The 22,808-nt window shown below is 29.5% G+C and overlaps 1 protein-coding gene across 4 annotated transcripts in view; it reads right to left on the bottom strand.

The window, feature by feature from the left end:
- The window catches only part of LOC107450753 (membrane-associated guanylate kinase, WW and PDZ domain-containing protein 1), a 115,599-nt gene extending 95,129 nt beyond the window's left edge, over positions 1-20,470 (bottom strand). For all 4 annotated transcript variants that reach the window (XM_016066635.5, XM_043052998.3, XM_043052997.3 and 1 more), the window contains exon 1: positions 19,759-20,470. In XM_016066635.5, coding sequence (XP_015922121.2) covers positions 19,759-20,131 — 373 coding nt within the window. In that variant the 5' untranslated portion in view covers positions 20,132-20,470. The remainder of the gene's footprint in view (positions 1-19,758) is intronic.
- Between the last annotated feature and the right edge of the window lie 2,338 nt (positions 20,471-22,808).

Below are 22,808 nucleotides of genomic sequence, written 5' to 3'. Positions count from 1 at the left end.
CATAAAACATTAATAGTGGACAGTAGGCCGCGTGTCCCTGACCTTTCTGCCTGGAAGACTTCCGGAAAGGAGGGATGGTACATTGTCCAAACTTCAATAGTTGATAATTAAATGGGTAGTGGAGGGAGGGGATAGGCGTGGTTTGCACAAAAGGAAATTAAGCTCCGTGAACTATCAAAAACTACAGAAGGATTGGGTGCTTATCTTCACTGTCATTTAGAAATCGTAGGAAATGGGGTGTTCACATTATATATTAAATATAAAAATGCATAACCAACTAATTCTACAAATGCCCTTAGAGCCATAAATATATGTCAGCATAATATATATATTAATTGTATAATATATATATTAACCATATGCCATAAATATATTTACTAACACTATAAATACGTAACTATTATCAGGAGTCTGTTTAGAAGAAATTTGGGTCTGTTAACGGACCCTTCACAAAATATCTTTTCATAAAAACGGACTCTTCACAAAACATTTTAACTTAAAAACGGGCCCTTCACAAAATGATTTTTCTTTTAATCGGGCCCTTCACAAAATGATTTTCCTTTTAATCGGATCCTTCACAAATTTGTTTATCTTCATTATTGTTTTGTTAATCGAATAAACACTTCCCAAGGGGGGGGGACAAGAAAGATGGATGTAAACGAATTAAGTTTTGTCTTCGGCAGACGCTTCTTACATTATTCGTCCGAAATGAATATTCTGCGTTCAGCAGTATAGGCTAAATACCAAATATTTGTATGTTGCATCTCTAATTTAGAAACAGCAATTGCTGTTTATTTTTGAAAATATAATTTTTTTATTATAATTTTACAGTTCCGAGCATAGTCTTGTATCTATTTACAATTTAAAAACTCCTTGAAAAAGTTTTTTGCAATAACCGCAATATATTTGCACAAATTCATAAAAGCGGACCCTGGTTGAAAGAACGTGAGTAATTTTTTCACAATTTTACGAAAACCGGACCTTTCACAAAATGTCTGGACAGACCCCTGATAATGTATAACTACATAAATGCTCTTAGAGTCATAAATATACATCAACATTATATATTTGTCCACGAGCAATTTTGCATGAGTCTTTCTGCCCACGTATAATGTACACTACTGCTCATTAATTTCAATACCCCACCTTTTTTTTAGGAAAAAAAAAGAGTATGCAAAATACTGTATTCCGACGTAATATTAATGTGGTTGTTGCTTAAATGCTTTTGTGAGTAAAACAAACAATTATAATTTCGGAACTAACAATTATTAAGAGTTATCGCACAATTTTAAATTCAGTTTTGTAAAATTTCTTCTTCAAATTATATTTATAAAAAAAAAAAAAAAAAAAAAAACCAGCGGCGAAGGCTCTAATTTGTTGTATAAAAACTTCTTTTTCCCCTTATAATTCATAAGCGAGGCGATAAATAGCAAAGAGCTCCAAAAATGCTCGTCAGTCATCATCATTTGTTGTAGTTCTTGTTTTGTTCAAACCCATAACATGCTTTATAAAACAGCGATTAAGTTGATAAGGAAATTTAATTGTTAATTATGAAATAAATTATTAATTTAATCTAGAATCAGAAGCAATTGAAAAATAGTATATTTTTTACTACAACTAATAATTTTTGACAGCAATAATTTCTTTACTTTTTCTGAAAATAGCAATAAATATTCCTGATCATTTTTGACCAGTAAAAAAATATATTTTTTGGTTTGATATTAACAAGAAATATTCCTCCAATGTTAGAAAATATTCTTTTTTTTCTTTTTTTTTTGTACAATAATAACAATATTCCTATTAATATACTGTAACCTTATAATAATAAAAAAGATGCATTTTTATTTCTAACAATAACATCAACTGAATCTTCTTTTTTTTTTAATGTTGCATAGCTGCCACCACGGATAGGAAAAAATCCAGTAGATTTTACGAAATATAAATTTCATGATAATTGTTGTAAAATATACTAAATATTTTGCACATAGGGAATTTTACAGTGATCAAAATAGAAAAACTGCAATATTTTCCAGTTATAATTTCACATTAAATGATCTTGAAATGTTATATATAATGTCTATGCATAATTTTGAATAATAATAGGCATTTAATTCATCAAAGATAGCTAAATGAATTTTATAAATGAGGCTCGCTTTATTATGTATTAGTGACACTTATTTAAATATTCAAGCAAGCAATAATCTACACAAAAATTCTATCTCAATAGGGATTTTTTAAGGAAACTTAATTTAAGGAAATTTTCTAAAATGTACAAAAACCAGGAGAGTTTTTATTAAACCAAGTAGACCAGGAGAAACTGGCAAAATCCAGCAGTCTACTGGAAAATCCAGTAGAGTTGGCAGCTATGCAGTTGCTTTCATTTATTTTATTTTTTGCTAATTACAACTGCTAATTGCTGTTTTCTGACTAGTAGCAGTTTATATACGAAATGAAGGTAATATAGTGTTATCATATTTAGCAATAATGATAATGAAAGAACTATTTTAAATAATAAGATAAAAAAGACGTCAAGTAGAAAAATGCACGCAAACTAAGAATCGATTTAAATTAAAATGCATTTGTAAATAAAATATGCTACAAATACACATTTTCGCTTCAGCGTCGCACATACGCAGGAACCGTAAAGAAAGAAATTGCACTCAATATTTTAATTTTTTTTTGAAAAATAATAAAATATTAGTAAAAAGTAAGCAACAGAAGGGAAAAAGATAAAACATTTCTATTTCCGCAAATGACAAAAAAAAACGTCAACCTGGAGGAATGACCGCGATATGAAGATGCAACTCTGAGGCACGCGCCCATTGACGTCACACCCAATAACAGATAAGAAAATGAACAAAAAATTTGGTGCATCTCATAGTTTAAATTTGAGAGCACGTAGCGAACAGCTTAGTTATGGAATTTTAAAGATTTTGCTTAAGAATTTAATGTTTGATATGAACTGAGAAATTTATACGCTTTACTTCCTGCGTACGTGAATATCTACGGGGCACATCGGTTAGTTCCTCATGCGAAGATAAAAGTTCATCCAATATGTATTCACTTTAGGTAGTACTTAGAACAGAAATAACTATCAGGTACAGAAAAATAACATTTTTAGGTTAAGTTGTTGTTTTTTGTCAATTTATTCTCCTCAACAAGGCATTAGCAAATTAGATATTTAAGGATGTTTTTCGAAGGCTCCGGCGCAATATGAAATAATGTTTTTTTACGAATAATATGCTATTCTTATAACTGCTGTGAGTTAGCAACTGTTTCTCATGACTGTTAGGTAAAGTTTAGCCTATCTAAAGTCAGAGCTTAGTTTGAAAATGGAGCAAAACGTCATTATGGTGAAAAGCCACAGTTTTGTGAAAATGAAAAGCGTTTGTGGTCAAATTTTTTAATATTTAAAGACGTACTCCAATGCTGCATTACCTGGGTACATAAAAATTTGAGATATGGGAGTGGTTTTGATAATTTTCATTATGGATGAAAATTATCAAAATTGGCGATCAAATCTTGGCAATCTTGAAAAAATGTCACCAAATTGGCGATCAAATTGAAAAAAAAAAAGCTTAATAACTTATGAAATATTCAAGTTCATTGTCAGTTCTAAAGTCCAGATAATTCTTAAAGTCAAAATTATATATACAGGGGTCTGTCCAGAAATTTTGTGAAAGGTCCGTTTTTCGTGAAATTGTGAAAAAATTACTCACATTCTTTCAACCAGGGTCCGCTTTTATGAATTTGTGCAAATAAGGTCCGTTATTGCAAAAAAAAAAAACCTTTTCAAGGAGTTTTTAAGTTGTAAAGACATACAAGATTATGCGCAACACTGTAAAATTATAATTAAAGAACTTAAATTTTAAAAAATAAACAACAATTGCTGCTTCTAAATTAGAGATGCAACATACAAATATTTGGTATTTAGCCTAGACTGCTGAACGCAGAATATTCATTTTGGACGAATAATGGAAGAATCGTCTGCCGAAGACAAAACTGAATTCGTTTACATCCATCTTTCTTGTTTTTTTGCCCTGAAAAGGGTTTATTCGATTAATAAAATAATAATGAAGATAAACAAATTTGTGAAGGATCCGATTAAAAGAAAAATCATTTTGTGAAGGGTCCGTTTTTAAGTTAAAATATTTTGTGAAGGGTCCGTTTTTATGAAAAGATATTTTGTGAAGGGTCCGTTAACGGACCCAAATTTCTTCCAAACAGACCCCTGATATATATAGTTTAAAATCTTCGCATTGCTTTAAGGCACTTAAACTGTGGCTTTTTATTTTTTTTTTTAATTGGGCGATAGAGCTTCGAAAAACACTGTTGAAGAAGGGTTGTCATTACATTTTGTCGAGAAGAAACATATTTCTTCGAGAATACTAAAAAAGTATGGGAGGGGGGGGGGACAAGACGAAATCGTGGAAACTGAAAATAACCAATGTAAGTGTGACGTAATCAATATTACAAGAATAGCTGAAATTTAAACAAATGAAATTTTAGAGTACCAAAAAATAAAAAAGTTTTCCAAATGTACTTATAAAAAATAAAAATCTCCATATTATATTATTTATATTCGATATGAGTTTTCATTTTTAACACCATCTGATTATAAAAATGAGTATGTTATCTGTAACCATGAAATTTATTGTAGAAGTGTATACGATTAAAATGTGAATTGTTAGTTTAGAAGCCCTAAGGAAAATTTGCTTATATATATTTTAAGAATTATTTATATAATTCAAAAATTAAGTTTATTATACTCATTTAGTTAGAATATATTAAAGAAATACCTATATTTTATTTTATTAATTTATTTAGAAATTTACCTTTCATTTCGAATTGTTACTTTTGAGTTTTAACTAACTTTAAAATGATATATTGAATAACTTTGAAAATGCTATTATTAAAACTAAATTACAGTTATAAACAATTTAAAAATTGATATAGTCATATTGTGTACTTTATTTAGAGGAAGGAAAAAAAAAAAGAATTTCTGACCATTGACCATATCTTGGTAGAGAAGAAGCCTATTTCTCACGGGAGTTTTTTTTTCCTACTTGGAAAAAATTTACAATTCATGATTTTAAGTTTAGTATATAATATATTTTAGAGAGTGCCATACAACTAAAATAAGCAAACTAGCACTCCATATTTTGTATTTTATTTCATTACAAGACTTTCATTATCTTGCGATCGTATGTGCGTGATAGAGAAATAATGCAATTGAAAATTCGAATATTTCCTGACTAGCTAGAACACTCATTTCTCTAGTCCAGCGTGCTTGTTGACATGGCAAGTAGTAATAGTTTCCCCGAGAGCTATATACAGATATTATAGTTCTTTTATTGCTTACTATATTTTAACAACGATCAAAATTTCGACACTAGAAGGTTTCGCCCGGAGTTCTATGTCTGAGGAAGAAAAAATAAGTCTAAACAACATTAAAGTTTAACAACAAGGTCTAAACAACAGTGGTTTGAACAAAAACAAATATTATCTTTTCATGATCAGATCTTTAGTAATTTTTTTTTTTCTTTTTTTTTGTCAGAATAGGTAATGCATCTGACAGTGGTCCTTGTTTTTCTGAAACTGACAGTAACATTTCTTTGCGTTTTGTAAAAAGATAAAAATGCTACTGCCTTTACCGATGGAAAAATTAAAATGGATAAACAAAAATAGGAAGTAAAAATGCTAATACAGGGTGTCGATAGTGCAAGAATGTGCTCTATCAGGTGGGAGAGACTATTGAAAAGCTTCGTAAATAACAGAAATGTGTGTGAAAAATATTTTTTCAAAAACTAAGTTCTATAAAATATATATTTTTATAAATAAATATTTTATTATAGAGGTAGATAATTTTATAAAAAATTACATACTTATTAAAATAAATGAACCTTTAAATTCCGAAAAACTAACTGAAAGCTGTAATACATATTTTCATACCTGTAAAATATATAACTTATTAAATTGTGTATGTATTGTGGAGATATATAATTGCATGAAGAATTTCTCATATATTAAAAGAAATGTTATTTAATAACCCATCATGAATACCTAATATAATGATTAAAAGATTTAAAATGAAATGGAATGACGTACTGTCCTGATGGGTTGCAGAAACGTGGCATTTGTTTACGTTAGCAACTGTTCTTTCTTTCCATTCTATTTCGAGTAAGACAAGCCCCTCAAGTATCAATTCTTTTAAGTGACACGTTCTTAATTCTTTCACAAAGATTATTTCTCAAAGATTTCAATTTTGTCACTATATATTTACACAGAGACTTAACGCAAAGCCATGTGGAACATTAACTAACTAATTATGCAACGAAGTTGACAGGTACGCAAAACAAAAATATATCACGGTTACAATAAAATACATAAACAAATAATAAATCTAAGTTAAGTAAAAGAAGTAGACGTGCGATACAACTCTGCATTTAATTAACTTATGGGTTTCTAACTTATGTAGAGAAACTTAGTTCAGCTTAAATACGCTATTTTACTGATAAAGATTAGCTGGTACTGACGTTATAACTCACAGGTGTGGGTATGGGAGGTTTTTTTCTTGAAGTGCAAGTCCCTAATTAAAACTGCAACTAATTAATGTTGTGAAATGACAATCGGGCATGAAGAGAGGGGGGAAGGGATGCAACGAATCCAGGCGTCAAATCAAATGAAGCATTTGTGGGGATGGTAGATATCGAACCTTCATCTATGAAAAGGTACTCCTAGATAGAATCGAGTTAACATGCCTTATATACTAGCAGGGGTCTGTCCAGACATTTTGTGAAAGGTCCGTTTTTCGTGAAATTGTGAAAAAATTACTTACATTCTTTCAACCAGGGTCCGCTTTTATGAATTTGTGCAAAAAAAAAAAAAACTTTTTCAAGGAGTTTTTAAATTGTAAAGACATACAAGATTATGCTCAACAATGCAAAATTATAATTAAAAAAATTAAATTTTAAAAAATAAACAACAATTGCTGCATCTAAATTAGAGATGCAACATACAAATATTTGGTATTTAGCCTATACTGCTGAACGCAGAATATTCATTTCGGACGAATAATGGAAGAATCGTCTGCCGAAGACAAAATTTAATTCGTTTACATCCATCTTTCTTGTTTTCTGCCCTGGAAAGGGTTTATTCGATTAACAAAATAATAATGAAGATAAATAAATTTGTGAAGGGTCCGATTAAAAGATAAATCATTTTGTGAAGGGTCCGTTAACGGACCCAAATTTCTTTTAAATAGACCCCTGACTAGTGAATAGGAATTGTATATTTGTAGTGGTAGATACACTACAGTATACACTACAGTACACATTCAAGCGAAAGCTTGGTTTAAAACGTAAAATCTGTTAATAAATTACTAGAATTACTTTTATTAAAAAAAATTATCAGATTAATTCTTTTTTACAAGAGAATTATTTCCGTATTCATTTATATAAGAACAAATATCAAGTATAGATTTAAATTTTTATGAGTCAATAAATATCATTTTAATGTGTTCCCCCCTTTTTTTAATCTGGTTTTCTTTTTTTCTTTTTTTTTTTTTTTGTTGCTCCATCTGGATATTACATTATTACACTCCGTTTCTTTTTAAGGTTCATTTAGTCTAGAAGTTTGCTATGGGCATCTAGATGCATTAGTACTCGTCTGATTGAGATCATATAGTGATTTTATCTAAACAGAAGAAAGGAAAAGATAATGGGGTGAACAATTGGAAAATGTTTGAGGAACTTGTTTGAGTTATTTTCAGAACAAAACAGAGAGCAAAAAAAACATTTTTTTTTTCAATTTAGAATGTAATTTACATGAGAAACTCAAAAGCATTAATATGACACCGACATTTTATCTAAATCTATAGAAATGGTATATAAATCGATGAACTTAAAGGTATCTATTACAAGACAACAAATGAAATGGGTGAAAAATACTCATCATACAATCTAGTGAAAACATTTTAAACAAACGACTGGATTTACCATAATCTGCCGATTACGTTAAGAGAGATTGACTGGCTTCAACGATGCGTTGAAGAAGAAAGTCAAAACAATAATCTGTTTTACCCACGAGTCGCACTCGCCCGATTCCGTATCTTCTGAAACAAATTATCTCTCAGGCGTTTGATAAATGCCGCCATTCTGAATGCACAAAATATTTTAAAAATTTAGAGTAAAAAGAAAAACTGCCAATTTAAAGAGACGGAAGAGACAGCTTTCATTTTATCTTCATGAACACAGACTACATTAATAAATAATGAATATATTTTTGGCAACAAGGGTGTAGAACTTTGGGAGGCATAAAAAGAGATATTCGAAATAAATAATATTAATAAAAATGTCAATACAAAAGTGGAACTAAAAAAATTTTAAGAAACACACCTCTTTAATCACTTAAAAATAACGTAAACAAAAAAGTTATATAAATACTAATATTTGTATAGAAAAAAAAAATAATTGAGAATCCGTTTTAAGAAAATGGTCCGTAATTAGTTATGCTATAGTAATTTATGGAAATTACAGTTATGTATAAAAAAGTGTTTTTTAAAAATGTGTTTAACCCCAGACGAGAGAACACCAAAATGTTAATAAAATAAATGTATTCCATTATTAGTGAACTATTTCATTCACAGTATTAGTGAACGTGATCCTGATGTGTTAAATCAATTCATCCGCAAAAAATTGGCCAAAGGTTCTCAATCGCATAGTGATATCGGTCACTAAGAGACATTGCCCGGTATTTCTTACATGGACATTTTTTTCTGATCTAAATCGTTTAAAAATCATAAGAATCACCGGACAAAAATGATTTTTAAAAATAAAAAAACCATCCTTCGTTCGGAAGAAAAATAAAGAAATGTAAAAATATATTTAAAAAAAAAAAAAAAAAAAAACTAAAACAAACTGCGGCAAACTCAACGCGGAAAATTTTTTAGCGTTAAATTGACTCAAAACGTCAATTGCACCAAAAAAAAATGAAGAAAAAAAACACTTAGTTTTTTATTAATTTAAAATATTTGTTCGTTTTAAAGCTTGGTCAATAATTTTCAGCAAAATAGTAGATAGTTTAAAAAGAAGGGGCTGCTACGTGTTTGAGGTACTCAAACTGTGGCTTTTTTTTTTATTTAGCTAGAGCTTTGTAGCAAAAATATATGAATAAAAAAACTTAGAATGAAATTATACAGAACAAAAAATTGCCCACAAACAATACAATGCAACAGGCACAAGCGAAAGTCTTACTTGCACGTTAATCACAAAAACGAAACACGGTACGCGAACTACATAGCAGCGCTGCCGCTAACGTGTAGTTTATAGAAAACATAATATGAAAAGATGGAATGACCTAATGTTCTTAATAAAAGGGGAAAGAGAAGTGTATTTTAAATAGACACGCACACTCATATTCCACCCCCTACCCCCGAAAGCTTTGATTGTCTGGATACATTCGAAGTTGAGTAACAGCAAAACCACAGACAGAAAATAACAACGTGAAAAAAAAAAGAGGTTAATGTTCTGATCTTGAATGTTTAAGGACATGACCTATATAAAGTACAGATTCAAAAAACGAACACGAGAAGAAAGAGCTTAAGTTCGAGTGGTCAGTTGGGTTGCAAGTAGCCTTGATAATTTTTAAAATTTGAAAATTATCCTACCTATGGTATCTGTTCAGCTTTAGGTGATAAGTTTAGAATAAAAATATGAGTAGACGTGCTTGAATCGTTTAAATGTTAAAGGAAAAATAAAGCAAACGATAAAAAATTTATAATTTTTAAATTTTTAATTTGAATTGAAAATTTTTTTAATTTGAACTGAAGAAATCGATGTATATGTTTGAATCGTAACTGCGAAAACAGAAGAAAAAAAATGAACATCAAAAAGAATCCGAAATTTTGACTCTGAATTTCTTGTTAAAGAAAAATAGATATAGTTGAATCGTTACGGTAAAAAGCGGGAAATCAAAGAGTAAATAAGAATTCAATTTTTTTTAACTTTAATAACTAAAAAATATAACGAATCTACAGAGATACATTTGAACAAATAAAGAGGATGCTATACCACGGAAAAAACTCTTTATGGTAAATTCTGTTTCACCTCCACTAGTAATATATTTTATTTTAAAACCGTTGTTGAATAGCCGACCGAATTTTCAGTTCACGGCTACTAATGTTCAACTCCGTAACCTTGTGATTTAGAACCCAATCCAGAAGACAAGGGAACTCCTGAGCCAAGTAGTGGGAGAAATTTGTCTTTGTGGACGGCTTTTTGATGGAACTAACCCACATGGAGAGGAAAACTTCCCACGGTTAGCCTGACGGCAAGTCCGGACTCTAACCCATAATCCGTCTACCACCGAGTATATTTTACATCAGCACTATGGTTTGTGCGAGTGGGGTTTGGAATTCGCATCGACCAGCCATCGCCGGGTTTCGAACCTGGTTCCCCTCATTGGAAGGAGAGCGCTCTATCCCCTGAATCACCACGGTTCTCTAGTAACATATTATAATAAAATTAAGACTTTGTGGCCTGTCTCTCTGATTAGTCTAGAACCGCTCGTTCTATGGTCCTGAAATTTGGAAAGCAATCGCGAGGACCAATTTAAGCCTTCCAATCCTAAAATTCCTTCGAAATTTTCAATTAAATCGTTCGGGAGAGACATGTAAAATGCAATTTTCTGATTGGTTTAGCGCTGTTACCCATTGATTTAAATTAAACTACAGGCGGTTCTTTTTTTACTTTCCAAATATTTTAAAAGTAACATCATTGTTTGCTAGCTTATAGCGATTTAAAAAGGGGTCTATTGTAAGTTTTTTAATAATTATTTATTAGTCGTTACATCAGATAAATTAAAGGGTTATTATTTTGTTTGTTCAGTAATAGTTTTACTTTTAAAATCTGTTTCAATAAAACTAATTTAAAATCAACAGAAAATGAAAAAAAAAAGTAATGTATGGAAAAGGAAGATTAATTAATGGAAAAATGGTACTTAGTTCAGGAGAAACGTAAAAAATCGCCATACTAATATTGACGCCAATGATGCTAAATTAAATTTGGTAACAGGCACTACCAGTATTATGGTATGTGTGTACGGTACGGTAATATGTAGCATAAATACAATAGGTACAAATAGATATTTAGTACTTATTAAAACTGCACCAACACTAACGAAATGACTCTTTTTTGCAAAATAATACGCTATTTTCGTAACTGATCTGATGACTATTAGGTCAAGTTCCTGCGACGCCAAACCAGTGGTGGGACGCAAGCCCATGCAGGAGTCGCAGCACGGATTAATTTTGTAAGGTCAAGTTCAGCCTATCTTCAGCCAGCACCCTTTATCTTCATTCTGAAAATGGTCAATGCGCAAAATGTCAATATAGGGGAAAAGCCACAGTTATGAGAAAATGAAAAGCTTTTGTAGTCTAATTTTTTAACATTTAAAAACTTTCTTCAATGCTGCATTATCTGGGGTCTTAAAAATTTGACATAAAGGAGAATTAGGCATTGAATTTGACAATTTTTGTCTACGAGGAAAAACGTCTGGAAAAAAAAGCTTAATAACTTTAAAATATTTTAGTTATTGGTCCGTTCTAAAGCCCCGATAATTCTTAAAAGCAAGATGCATAGCTGCCAACCTCTAGTTATAAAAATGCAGAAGATTGACAAAAAAAATGCAGAAGAAATGCCTAAAAATGCAGAAGATTCGCAAGCGCATACTAATTACCAATAAATTTATAAAAGAAGCGGATTTTAATTAATTATTTACTTATAAATCCACTTAATATGAGCATGAAAAAGCAATACTCATCTTTTTTTAAAACACTTTAAAAAAAACTTTTGACCAGCTACTTGATGGTACTATATTCATTTATTAATTCTTGATTAAAAATGTAGTTACGGCCTGCCAAAGGCTGTTACAAGAGGAACAGCGACGTCTGAGTTAAAGAAAATACTAGCTATCAGGCGGATGGGTAAAATGCAGAAGATCTTCTCTTCTGCGCATAAAAGAGGAAAAAATAGCTAAAATAAGTAAAAATGCAGAAAGCTTCTGCAAAATGCAGAAGGGTTGGCAGCTTAGATGGCACATACAGTATAAAATTATAGCTTTGTTTCAAGAGTAAGGCACTTTAAACTGTGGCTTTTTTATTTTCCTTGGCGAAAGGACTTCGAAAAACCATATTAAATATGAAAATGCAACAAGAGTAACTTAATAACAACAAGACTTGACTTTCGAAGGAAAGTTTTCTCCGTGAACTTTTCGAACCTTTTTCAATTCCCATGACTGGTGGATTAGTCACACGAAGCTACCACTAAATTCCCTCGTTAACCGCCACTTAAATCAAAAGCTTCTTTCCACATGAATGAACCGCAAAATTTATTGCATCATTCCCTAGACTTTATAAGCACTGATAAATGGTGGTCCCTTCTTGGAACAAAATGAAAAAACGTTGTTCCAATCTAATCATCATTGCCCTTCCTATTACTTTCAGATGGGGCACAGATTAAAAAATCGAATCTCAGGGACGTTTGCCCTTTGAAGAACACCACACAACAAGGAAATCTGTTAAGTAAAATAATAACATATCAATTTACGATTTTAAGATGCGCGGGTATTCCGTCTAACTAACTGAAATGACATTAAGAACTCTATTTTCTGATAACGTATTTTACCGAAAAGAAATTTTAAAAAATATGAATTTCCCGCAAGATGCAAAGACAATTTTTATTTTCTTCTTCTCTATAATCATTAGTTATTGTTAATGTAAACCATTAATCAAATGACGGATCCTTAAATTGTATTGAAGATGTTTCAGACTCATTTTATTTCATAACCGTCGTTGAACAAACGACTCCATTTTTGGGTTTACAACTACTAATGTTCAACTTCGTAGCCTTGCTATTTGAACCCTACCCAGGAAGGAGACAAGAGAAGTTTGCCTTCGTGGAGGACTTTTTGATGGGACTAACCAGCATTATCGTTACAAGGAGAGAAAAAACCACGAAAACCTTTCACGGTTAGCCTGACGACAAGGGGACTCTAACCTATGATCCGTCTACCACTGAGGATATTTTACGTCAGCCCTATGGTCGGTGAGAGCCAGGTGCGGAATTCGTATCGACCAGCCATCGCTATGATTCGAACCCAGTTCCCCTCATTGGAAGACGAATGCTCTATCTCGTAAGCTACCACGGCTTCTTTCAGATTCATTGTGAAAAATCTGCCTCAAATTTTCTGAATTCAAAATTAACACAAAATATGTTTTTTTTTTTCTGTGAAGCTCCTGTTAATTCAGAAAAGAAAAAAAAAACTGTCTGTCATGGAGTTGTAGTTAAGTGTCATGAAATTTGTTATGGGTCCGATTTTTTGATAAAATACTTTGTGAAAGATTAGTTTCAACAATAAAATATTTTGTGAAGGGTCCGCTTTAACGATAAGAAACGCTTTCAAGAATGCCCTTCTTATCCGACATGATCTTAGGATGAAAAATTAAATATTAATTAAATTTATTGATACAAACACATTACATTCAGGAAACACAAAAATATATTTTTTCTTTTTCAGTAAAAAGCTATAACACAAGTGTTTCAAAAGTTGCTTAAGTTAGTAGAAACAAAAAAAGCGAAATAAAAGCTACACTAATGGAATTTAAAGCTTGGCTCAGCAGGGTTGTAAAAAAACACATGCTTTTTAGAGGGGAAAAAACTCACTGTGCTTTTAAGGGTTTTAGAATTTTTCTCGGGATTTTATTCATATATATTTATTTATTTATTTTTATTATTATATATATTTTTTGCAGTCTTAGGGTAAATCTTTCTACACTAATAAACGACGTTAATTTTATGTTATTGTGTTAATTTAGCTATATTTTGAAAGTATCATTCTAAACTGTATGTAACAAAGTCTGGGAAAATAACATTTAAAAAATATTTTTATAAATAAATTAGTTTTCCATCTCATTGACTTGTAATTCTGAAAATATTACCCATTGTATCATGTTAAAACAACAGTTTCAATCGTATTGTGAATTAGTCTGTCAAAATTTTAGGAGAATACATTAGTACATTATTTGCAATTTCTAATTAAACTTGTTCTAAAAAAGATAAATGAAAAATTTCAAATCGCAGAATATAAAAGTAATGGAAATCGGATATAAACTTGATATCTAGCGCTGATTTGTTAATAATAAAATGTAATCATGAAGAAAAAAAACTACCCGGATTGTTGTTTTTTTTTTGTGTGTAAGATAAAATTATAATGACCCTACGGCACAGTGCTTCTTATAAGCTTAAGTAATAATTAATTAAAAAGAATATGTTTTCAGTTTTAAAACATTCTTTTAACAGAGATAACAATTCATGCAGTCAGATAAGTATTTGTCTGAAGTTTTTACATATTTAAACCTTATTTATGGAATGAAAACAAAATTCGTGAACCCACCTTTTTTTATAATGATATTAACTTTGATAGGCATTATATTAATCTCTAAGGTTATAAACTTTACACTATTAAACGTTAAATAAAAATTATATTTAGATTAAAAATAAAAATTTTACTTTTTCCTTTTTTAAATTGCAAGGAAAATGCTATTAAGTCATTTCAAATAGAATTCGCTAAAATGACCTTCAGAATTCTAGATTTGAGGAAGAAGCAGATTCAAAACAATAACGCATCTATAGAAAAGTAATTATTCCAGAGTGACATAACGTGATATCGAGTGGTCAAGGTTGACCAACCAAAATGCCACAACAATCAAACACTACATCATCCAATGAAATATTTGTCAATATCTATTTTTAAGAAACGATGAGAAATCCCATTAGAATTTTTCTCTAATAATTCATTTTAATTGTTGTTGGAACATATGAGAACCAGGGTTGGGTTTTTGCCGTCAAAAACTGGTTTTTGACATGACAGTGGTAAAAACCGTGTTTTTACCGGTAAAAACTGTCAAAAACCTACCGTTTCCTTTTATTTATGGCATATAGCGGACAATATATTATTTTCACATAATTGCCTTTATAAATTAATGTAGTAAATGATTGCTATTGATTTTGCAACTATATACACGTATTCTTATAGAAGGATATACATTCATACAGAAATATTGTAGTATACTTATTGAAAATAGTGATACTTACTTTTATCATTATAGCTTGATTTACAAAGGATTCAAAATTTTGCACTTCTTAATTGTTAGAAATAAACAAACAAACAAAAAAGCTTGGAACTATTAATAAATTCAGGAACTAAAATGAAGAATTTAAATTTGGCATTTCTTAAATATTAGAAATAAGCTAAACAAAACTTCTAACTACTAACAAACTCTATGTCAAGAAATACTACTATTTTGTCAAGTTAAAAGCTTTTATTCAGTTGAAAAATCACATTAAACAAAACTTAATTAAAAACAAAATTATATGTTCAGTAGTCGGGGTCACTGTGCCGAAGCATACGATAGCAAGTGACTAATTTTGCGCATTTTTCATTGCCCAGTCGATTTCTGAGTTTAGTATGGATGAGTCCAAAATTCGAGAATAGTGAGGATTCGAAATCATTGAGGATAATGATAACAAAAGGTTAGTGCAATGTTGCCAGGAAACTCTAAAAGGATTTTCCAGGCTTTTTCTTGTCTCATTTCTGTGTAAAATATTGAAAACAAAAATGATAAGAAAAGTTTATTTTATGAGGCTTTCTTTTTATGTGTACATGTGTTTCTCAAAGCAAGATTTTATGAATGAAAGTAATCAATCTTGACATTCTTCAGTAATGTAATATGCCCAACAAAATGCTTGGAAATGTTGAAAATTTTGATTAGTATCCTAATATCTTACTTCAAATAGTATGTTTTGATATAATCATGTTGGGAAAATGCAGGAATCTGTTCTTAAATATCTTTTAGCAACTTTGTTTTAAATTTTATTTCCAAAAAAAATGAATTTTAAATTATAAGCAGTTAAACTCAAATAAAAATACAGTTTTATCCAAACTATGGGTTTTTGACATGACGGTAAAAACCATGGTAATAACCGGTAAAAACCGTCATGTGTAAAAAACTTGCCAACCCTGATGAGAACCTTATCATGAAAAAAGATAAATAAAGCATAAATGTGGCATTGTTTGATATTTTTAATTCTTTGCAGCTTTTTTAATTAATTTCTTATGGCAATGTTGCTCTATCTCGTAATATTTTAGCAACCTATTGAATTTTTAAGAGTCGAAAGTTGTGTAGAGTGTCTATAAACTGTTAAAACTTCAAGCAACTCGGTTAAAAATTAAAAGCTACCATACCAAATGTTAATAGGAAAAGGCACTTTTAAAATCTACACACAAAAGCCTCGCAAACTTTTTTAAACCAGGAATTCACAAAAACCTTGTGACATGTCATGAAATCTTGTGAATTAAGTTGCACTATTTTTATACTTACTAGGGAGGGAAAATTTTTCTTATTTTAAATTTAGTTTTGTTAACAATATCCATAAAAAAATTATAGCTAATATATAAGATAATAAATTTATCCATAAGATGAATTAGTCAGTAGTTATTCATGACTGCGTTTCTTTAACTAGATCTTTTATTAGGTGATTATTTTCAGAAAAGTTAAAAACTACCTAGAATTTTTAAAATTAGATCATTAACATACACATAAATTTTTAATTCACCAATTTAGAAGTCTATTTATCCCTTCCTAAGGTCATATTTTATAAATATACTTCCCACCTATGATTTGTGTGGTCTTCTGATGATAATTTTGATAGATAAAAATTAATGATTAGCATTATATCACTAGGTTACATAAATGTGGAAAACAGAAGAGGTAAGCCAAGAAAAGAGGCCAATACAGAGGAGATTCATCATTTGATAATTTCTCGTTTTATTTGCAGTTAAAATACAGAATCAATAAATTTTATTATCCGTGCGCATTTTTTATACTGAATACAACATTTTGAAATTCCCACTTACGTCCCACCCCTAAAATGATTTCAATTAATTTTAGGTAATAAGGCAGTGTTCTCCCTCAGTGCTTTTAGAAAGGCAGCCCACCCCCTTGGCCTCTGATTACCATAAATGCACTCTCATAGCCTTTTTGTAAAAATTAACTGCTATTCCTTAAAAACTCTGCTCTTTTATTTTTTCAGGCAAAGGTTGTTTTCTTAACCACCTGTTTTAATGAAAATTCCACTTCTGATTTATTCAGTAACTGATAAATTTTTAATTTTAATTTCATTCCCTTATTTTAATACTATTTTTATTACGTTGTCCCGTTCTATAGTTTCAATTTGCATAATATGACAACTCCTGAGATATACACTTCTTTCATTTGAAAATTGGGGTATATTAATGAATTTTTTTGTGTTTTTAAATTTTAACATTATTTTATTTAAATAAATACCTCCTTTTGTTTAAAAATGCACCTTTAAATATTTATTTTCTCATCATTTTCAGTTCAAAATAGCATAAAAAAGAACTTTAAAGTTTTTCATCAATTACACTCAGTATACTTTTTGTGAAGAAAATGTATACACAGAGATTGTCTTTTAGCTTGAGTCTTAAATTATCTTTCAAAAGCCTCAAATTTTTCTACTGTTTTGATAATGAGTGAGAATTACTTAGTGAAATATGCACATGCAAGAGTATAAAAGGGCAGCTTAAAAATTGAGGATCAAATTCAGTTATTACATATTTTGATAAATTTTATCAGTGTTAAGTGAGTAACCTTTCAAAACTCAAACGGCCCTTTTCTGTGAGGAAGCGCACTGCCCATTTTTATTCCTATTGAGAACTCTGAATAAGGAATTTCTTTTTACAAATCAATCTCTAGTATACCAAAACATAGTCTTACTAAAAGAATATGATCCAATAAAGGGTTAAAATTGCAAGAATATTTTCATGTCTCTTTCTCTGTACCAACTCTATGTTTTGTAAAGTGTACACTCTGGTTAGAGAATAATGCAGGGTGAAGACTAATTATAAAGGTAGCAATTGAAGTCTAGATATACTGAAAGATCGAAAACAAATTTTAAATTATTGTAAGAAAGTTTTATTCTAACATAGTAAATTCTATAATATTGGCTAATTATTCATTAGCAGTCTTTTCGAAAGTTCATTCAATGCCTGAGCCCATCTTTTAGTAGTACAATACTCATTTTAAAAATAAAACGAAATTATTTCAATTTCAAAATTTATTGATTACCCCTTAAAATTATATACTTTTGTTCTTAAAATATTTTCCTGCAAAACTTGTAAATCTTGGCAGGAAAGGTTTGGAGAACTAAAAACAAAAACTTTGGAACAAGAACCACATCAAAACATGTCAGAACAAATGGCAGAAGCATTGAAGAAATTGTTTGAACTTTTGAAAAGTTCTTATAATGCATTAACAAAAGCAAATTATTTATTTATTTTTTAAAAAGGATCGGAAAGATAGAATTTTTTTAGAAGGCAATTAAAAATGTTGCTACCAAAATGAGACTCTCAACAAACTGCATTCTTTAATTTCGAACAAAACATTCAGTGGAATAATGTTTATCAAATCTCAACTAAATTGAAATTGAAGAAATAAACAGTTAAGCTTTTAAATATGTAATAATTATTGATACTGTACAATTTTAAATTTTTTTCTGTACTTTTCTACTTTGGAGGAAAAATTTCTGAAAGACAGGACAAATACTGCAGCTCTTTGTGATAAAAACACAATTTTTAAAGGAAAATCTATTCAATGTTGTTGAAGCAATATAACAATATAATAATAAGTAAATACATTGCCTAGGTAGCTAAATTCGACATAAATTTAATAGACATAAATGTTAAGAATGCTAAAGTAAATAAAAGTAATTTTACTGCTAACTTAGCACTTCAAATTAGAAAATTTTTTAAAAAATTGCCATTCACAAACCAACATTTTGGAAAATTTTGTATGATAAATTTTAAGTGAATTTTTTTTCTAAAAATAAAAAGATTTAAAAACGAAAAAATCTCTAGGAATGGCTCATTTTATAGAAAACATAAATCTATTTGAACAATTTACATAGCTATATTCTACAAATTATACAGAGTTAACTGCTATATTGCATCTAATGTAAATTACAGAAACTTTAGAGAAAAGAATAAAATGATTCTAAAAAATGTTAATTAATTTGACAATTATTTAAGAAATTTTTAATGCTAATAATGGAATTAAATTTACTAATGAATGAATACTTCGATGATCAATTAACATCCAAAATTTATGAAAAATGGGACTGAACCTGATTGCAAGTAAAAAGTTATCACATAATTTATACAGCTTATTTCCAATTTAAATCATAATAAATTTAATAATTTCTATATCACTTTCTGTATACTTTTTATGCTTCATTTTACTTATAGATAATCAAAATATTAATATTAAAAGGTTAAACACATTAGTTGTTTAATTAAACTTGCTAATAAAGTTTTAGAAATAGAAATAAATTTTGGCAAAATCAACTTTTCAAAAATAAATATGCATTCTTTACTTAGAATAATTTTTCCCTTAAAAAATTAAAATGAAGGGATTTATCTTTTCATAAATTTAAGTGATACATTTAAATAAGAAAAATAAATCATTTTTATAATTTCATACATGTCAGTTTTACTTTTAAAAATTAAAATTTAACTGCTACTTTTTCTTTTTCTAATATAAAAACAACTGCATCACTTACACGAAAGAGAAATTTCATGTAGAATAAATCAAAAAATATTTAAAATAGAATATAAACTACTCACCGCCTTTAGTAACACATATTCTAACAGGACTCCCACTTTTACAGCAGTGATTTAACCAGGCCACAACATCCCTCTGTGTAAATCCAGCGAGTTTTTGTCCCTGGATTTCTAATATCACATCTCCATTCTCTAAATATCCAGAGAGATAAGAAATCCTAGACTGCACCAAATCATCAAAATAAGCGAACTCCCCTTTGTCCGAACCCCCTCGAATTGTCAAATTCAAAGTCCCCTCGGGACCAGTACACACTGTACACTCTTGCACGTTGTTACTCCAATGGGTTGTTTTGGAATCAAATTGCACAGGATGATGGTGATTCGACAAGGATTCTTTATTGGGCGTGATAGGTCTTTTTAGGGAAGATTTGGACATTTTTAACGGATCATTTGACAGATTTCGGAAAAACGCACACCTCAGAGGTTACGGTGTTGTAAGATCCAAGAAGAATCGATGAAAACACGAAGCCTAACGTAATTCCTTTCAAAATATTCTTCTTCGGAATCATTTTGAATGGTGTGTAAAATCGCAAACGATTCACATTCATCGGAAATAAACGTGGATCTTCATTTTTCAATAGAGTAGGAGAGAACACAGAACCAAAACGTCACCGATTACCTGCCAACTTACAGGATATTTAAATTCTAAATCACGTTTACGATAAGAAGACGACCGTCGCACTCTCTCGCGGCAGTACTTGTGGCCATCTAAAACAGGTGGGCGCATGCGCGAAAAACGCAACCAACCTCACCGATACAGGTGAACGAACCTGTTTTTTCGAAAAAGCATATTCCATCTTCCATAAAATTAAACTCTCTCTTTCATTAGAGTAAAATCTAATAAAAGCATCATTTACTACTTCTTGGCTGCCCGACTTAGCGCTTTTTTTTAAGGAAAAAGTGTCAATAATTTATTCTACAGTATATCTCTCATCGCTTTATTTAGAACAATAATTAAACAGACAAAATGAGATACAATTTAAAAGGCAACTTTTTTTTCTAAACAAAGTTATTAACTTTTACTTTCATTCCATTGGTCTCGATTACGTCTTAATAACATTCTTTTAATGAAGGAATAACGAATAAATATGTCAATAAACACGCACTATTTTTGATTAAAGGAAGCCACCGCCTTCAGGGTATTTTTCGCCGGATGTAATTGCATATATTTAATAAAAGAAAATCTTAAAAAATTTGCAAGCATGACCTGAATGATCTACTTTAAAAATCATATTGTGTTCTTAAGATTTTGGTATTATATTGTGCCTTTTCCAAAATTGGGAAAATGTACAGTTGCAAATCACACGGATCTCAATATACTAATTAGAATTTTTTAACTAGCGTTAATACTGTCGACAAGATTACATCTCAATATACTATTTAGAATTTTTTAACTAGCGTTAATACTGTCGACAAGATCAGGAAAAATACTTTTTTTTCTTTTCTTTTTTTTTTAAAAATTTCCAATGGCAAGGCAAAAGGTACAAATAGAAAGATGAAATAAATAACGAATACAAATGTACGTAGGATAACAAAGAAAGAAGACCGAAGTCATTGCCTTAAAAATTCTCTTGCTTCCCAAGAGTTATCTGAAATATATTTCAAAAAATATTTTAAAAACATTCTCTGGCAAAATGTTATTGAGTTCTGCAGCCTTTTTGAAAAAATTGTAATTCAATGATCTAAGAAAAGTATTCCATTTCGCTAACAAAGAATATTTCAAAATTGTTCTAAGAACATGCATTTTTACTAAAAGTATTATTAAAAAATAATAATAATAATACCTGTCATCGTAGCTAACAATATAGAAGTCACGTCGATTTACCAGGTTATAGAGTTACAATAGATTTTTTTCCTATTATTTTTATTTTATTCATGTATTTTTTACTTATTAATTAATATAATTAAAGACAAGACAGTAATATTTAAAAAGATAAATAAAGTACTATGTGATAATACCGGCACATACGAAGCCTCTTTTTTAATACATTAAAAGTATTTTCTTTTCACACCATTTATTTAATTTTGATAGTTTCGATTTTGAAATATTTAATACAAAATCATGCACTGATTTTATAAGTAAAGAACAATTAATTATGGCTCTGAAACATATAAATCATACCAATATTCTTCCAAAATTAAAAATAGTTATTTACTTAATTATTTTTTTAAAATTTAAATTACCATTTATTATGTAAATAATCTAAATTATGAAATTAAAAAAAGACACCATAACTCGTTTATAATTAAATTACAATAAAATTAAGAAAAACTAAATTGTCTGAAGTGATTTAAATTGCATAGTTACAATAAAATACAATATATACTTTTAAAAAATGTCATTACTTAATTTTTTCAACAAAAAAAAAATATTTGTATATTATCAAAAATATACAAGTATTTATAACAAATTTATAAAACAGCTATTCTGCTTTCGCTTGATTCACTTGACTTTGAATGAAAAATAATTTCACAAAATTTAAATTTCCCTGGATTTTTTTTTCTTTTATTATTTGTTTTTATCTAAGTATGTGTCTTCATAAAAAGAAGTTTGCCAAAGACGCCGCAGACATGAATCTAAGCGAGAATGATAAAACTACAATTTTCCAAATGATATCCAAAGTTCTGTTCTATTTCTAATTGAGTTCCAATTCTATAATTGATCAAGTTCTAGTTCTAATTGATTAAGTATAACTTAAAGCACGAATAACTTTTTTGTTCAATGATTAAAGCGTCACTTGTGGTACTATGCCAATTATTTTGAGGTTATGAAATAAAGCACAATGAAATACTTTCTCCGAATAAACGTGTATTTTTTTCTTCATCTGGATGAAAATTTAAATGATATAACGTTTCTGATATTTTATTGCTCAGAAACTATTCTATCGATTTCATTGTTGATGGATTTGTCCTTTAAAATTATATTGTTTTAAGCGTTAAAAAAATTCCCATCACTTACTACATTTTTTATTCACTCTTCTTTGTATTTGAACTTACGTGCAATTTTCTTATTTTTAATTCGCTTCGCTTAAATGATTCAGAGATACTGAAAC

The sequence above is a fragment of the Parasteatoda tepidariorum genome, chromosome 6 (assembly GCF_982258835.1).
Source record: "Parasteatoda tepidariorum strain Cologne lab strain chromosome 6, Ptep-v5.0, whole genome shotgun sequence".
NCBI classification, from domain to species: Eukaryota; Metazoa; Arthropoda; class Arachnida; order Araneae; family Theridiidae; genus Parasteatoda; species Parasteatoda tepidariorum.
Note: the sequence above shows the minus strand (reverse complement) of the source record. Positions and strands in the feature narration are given on the sequence as shown.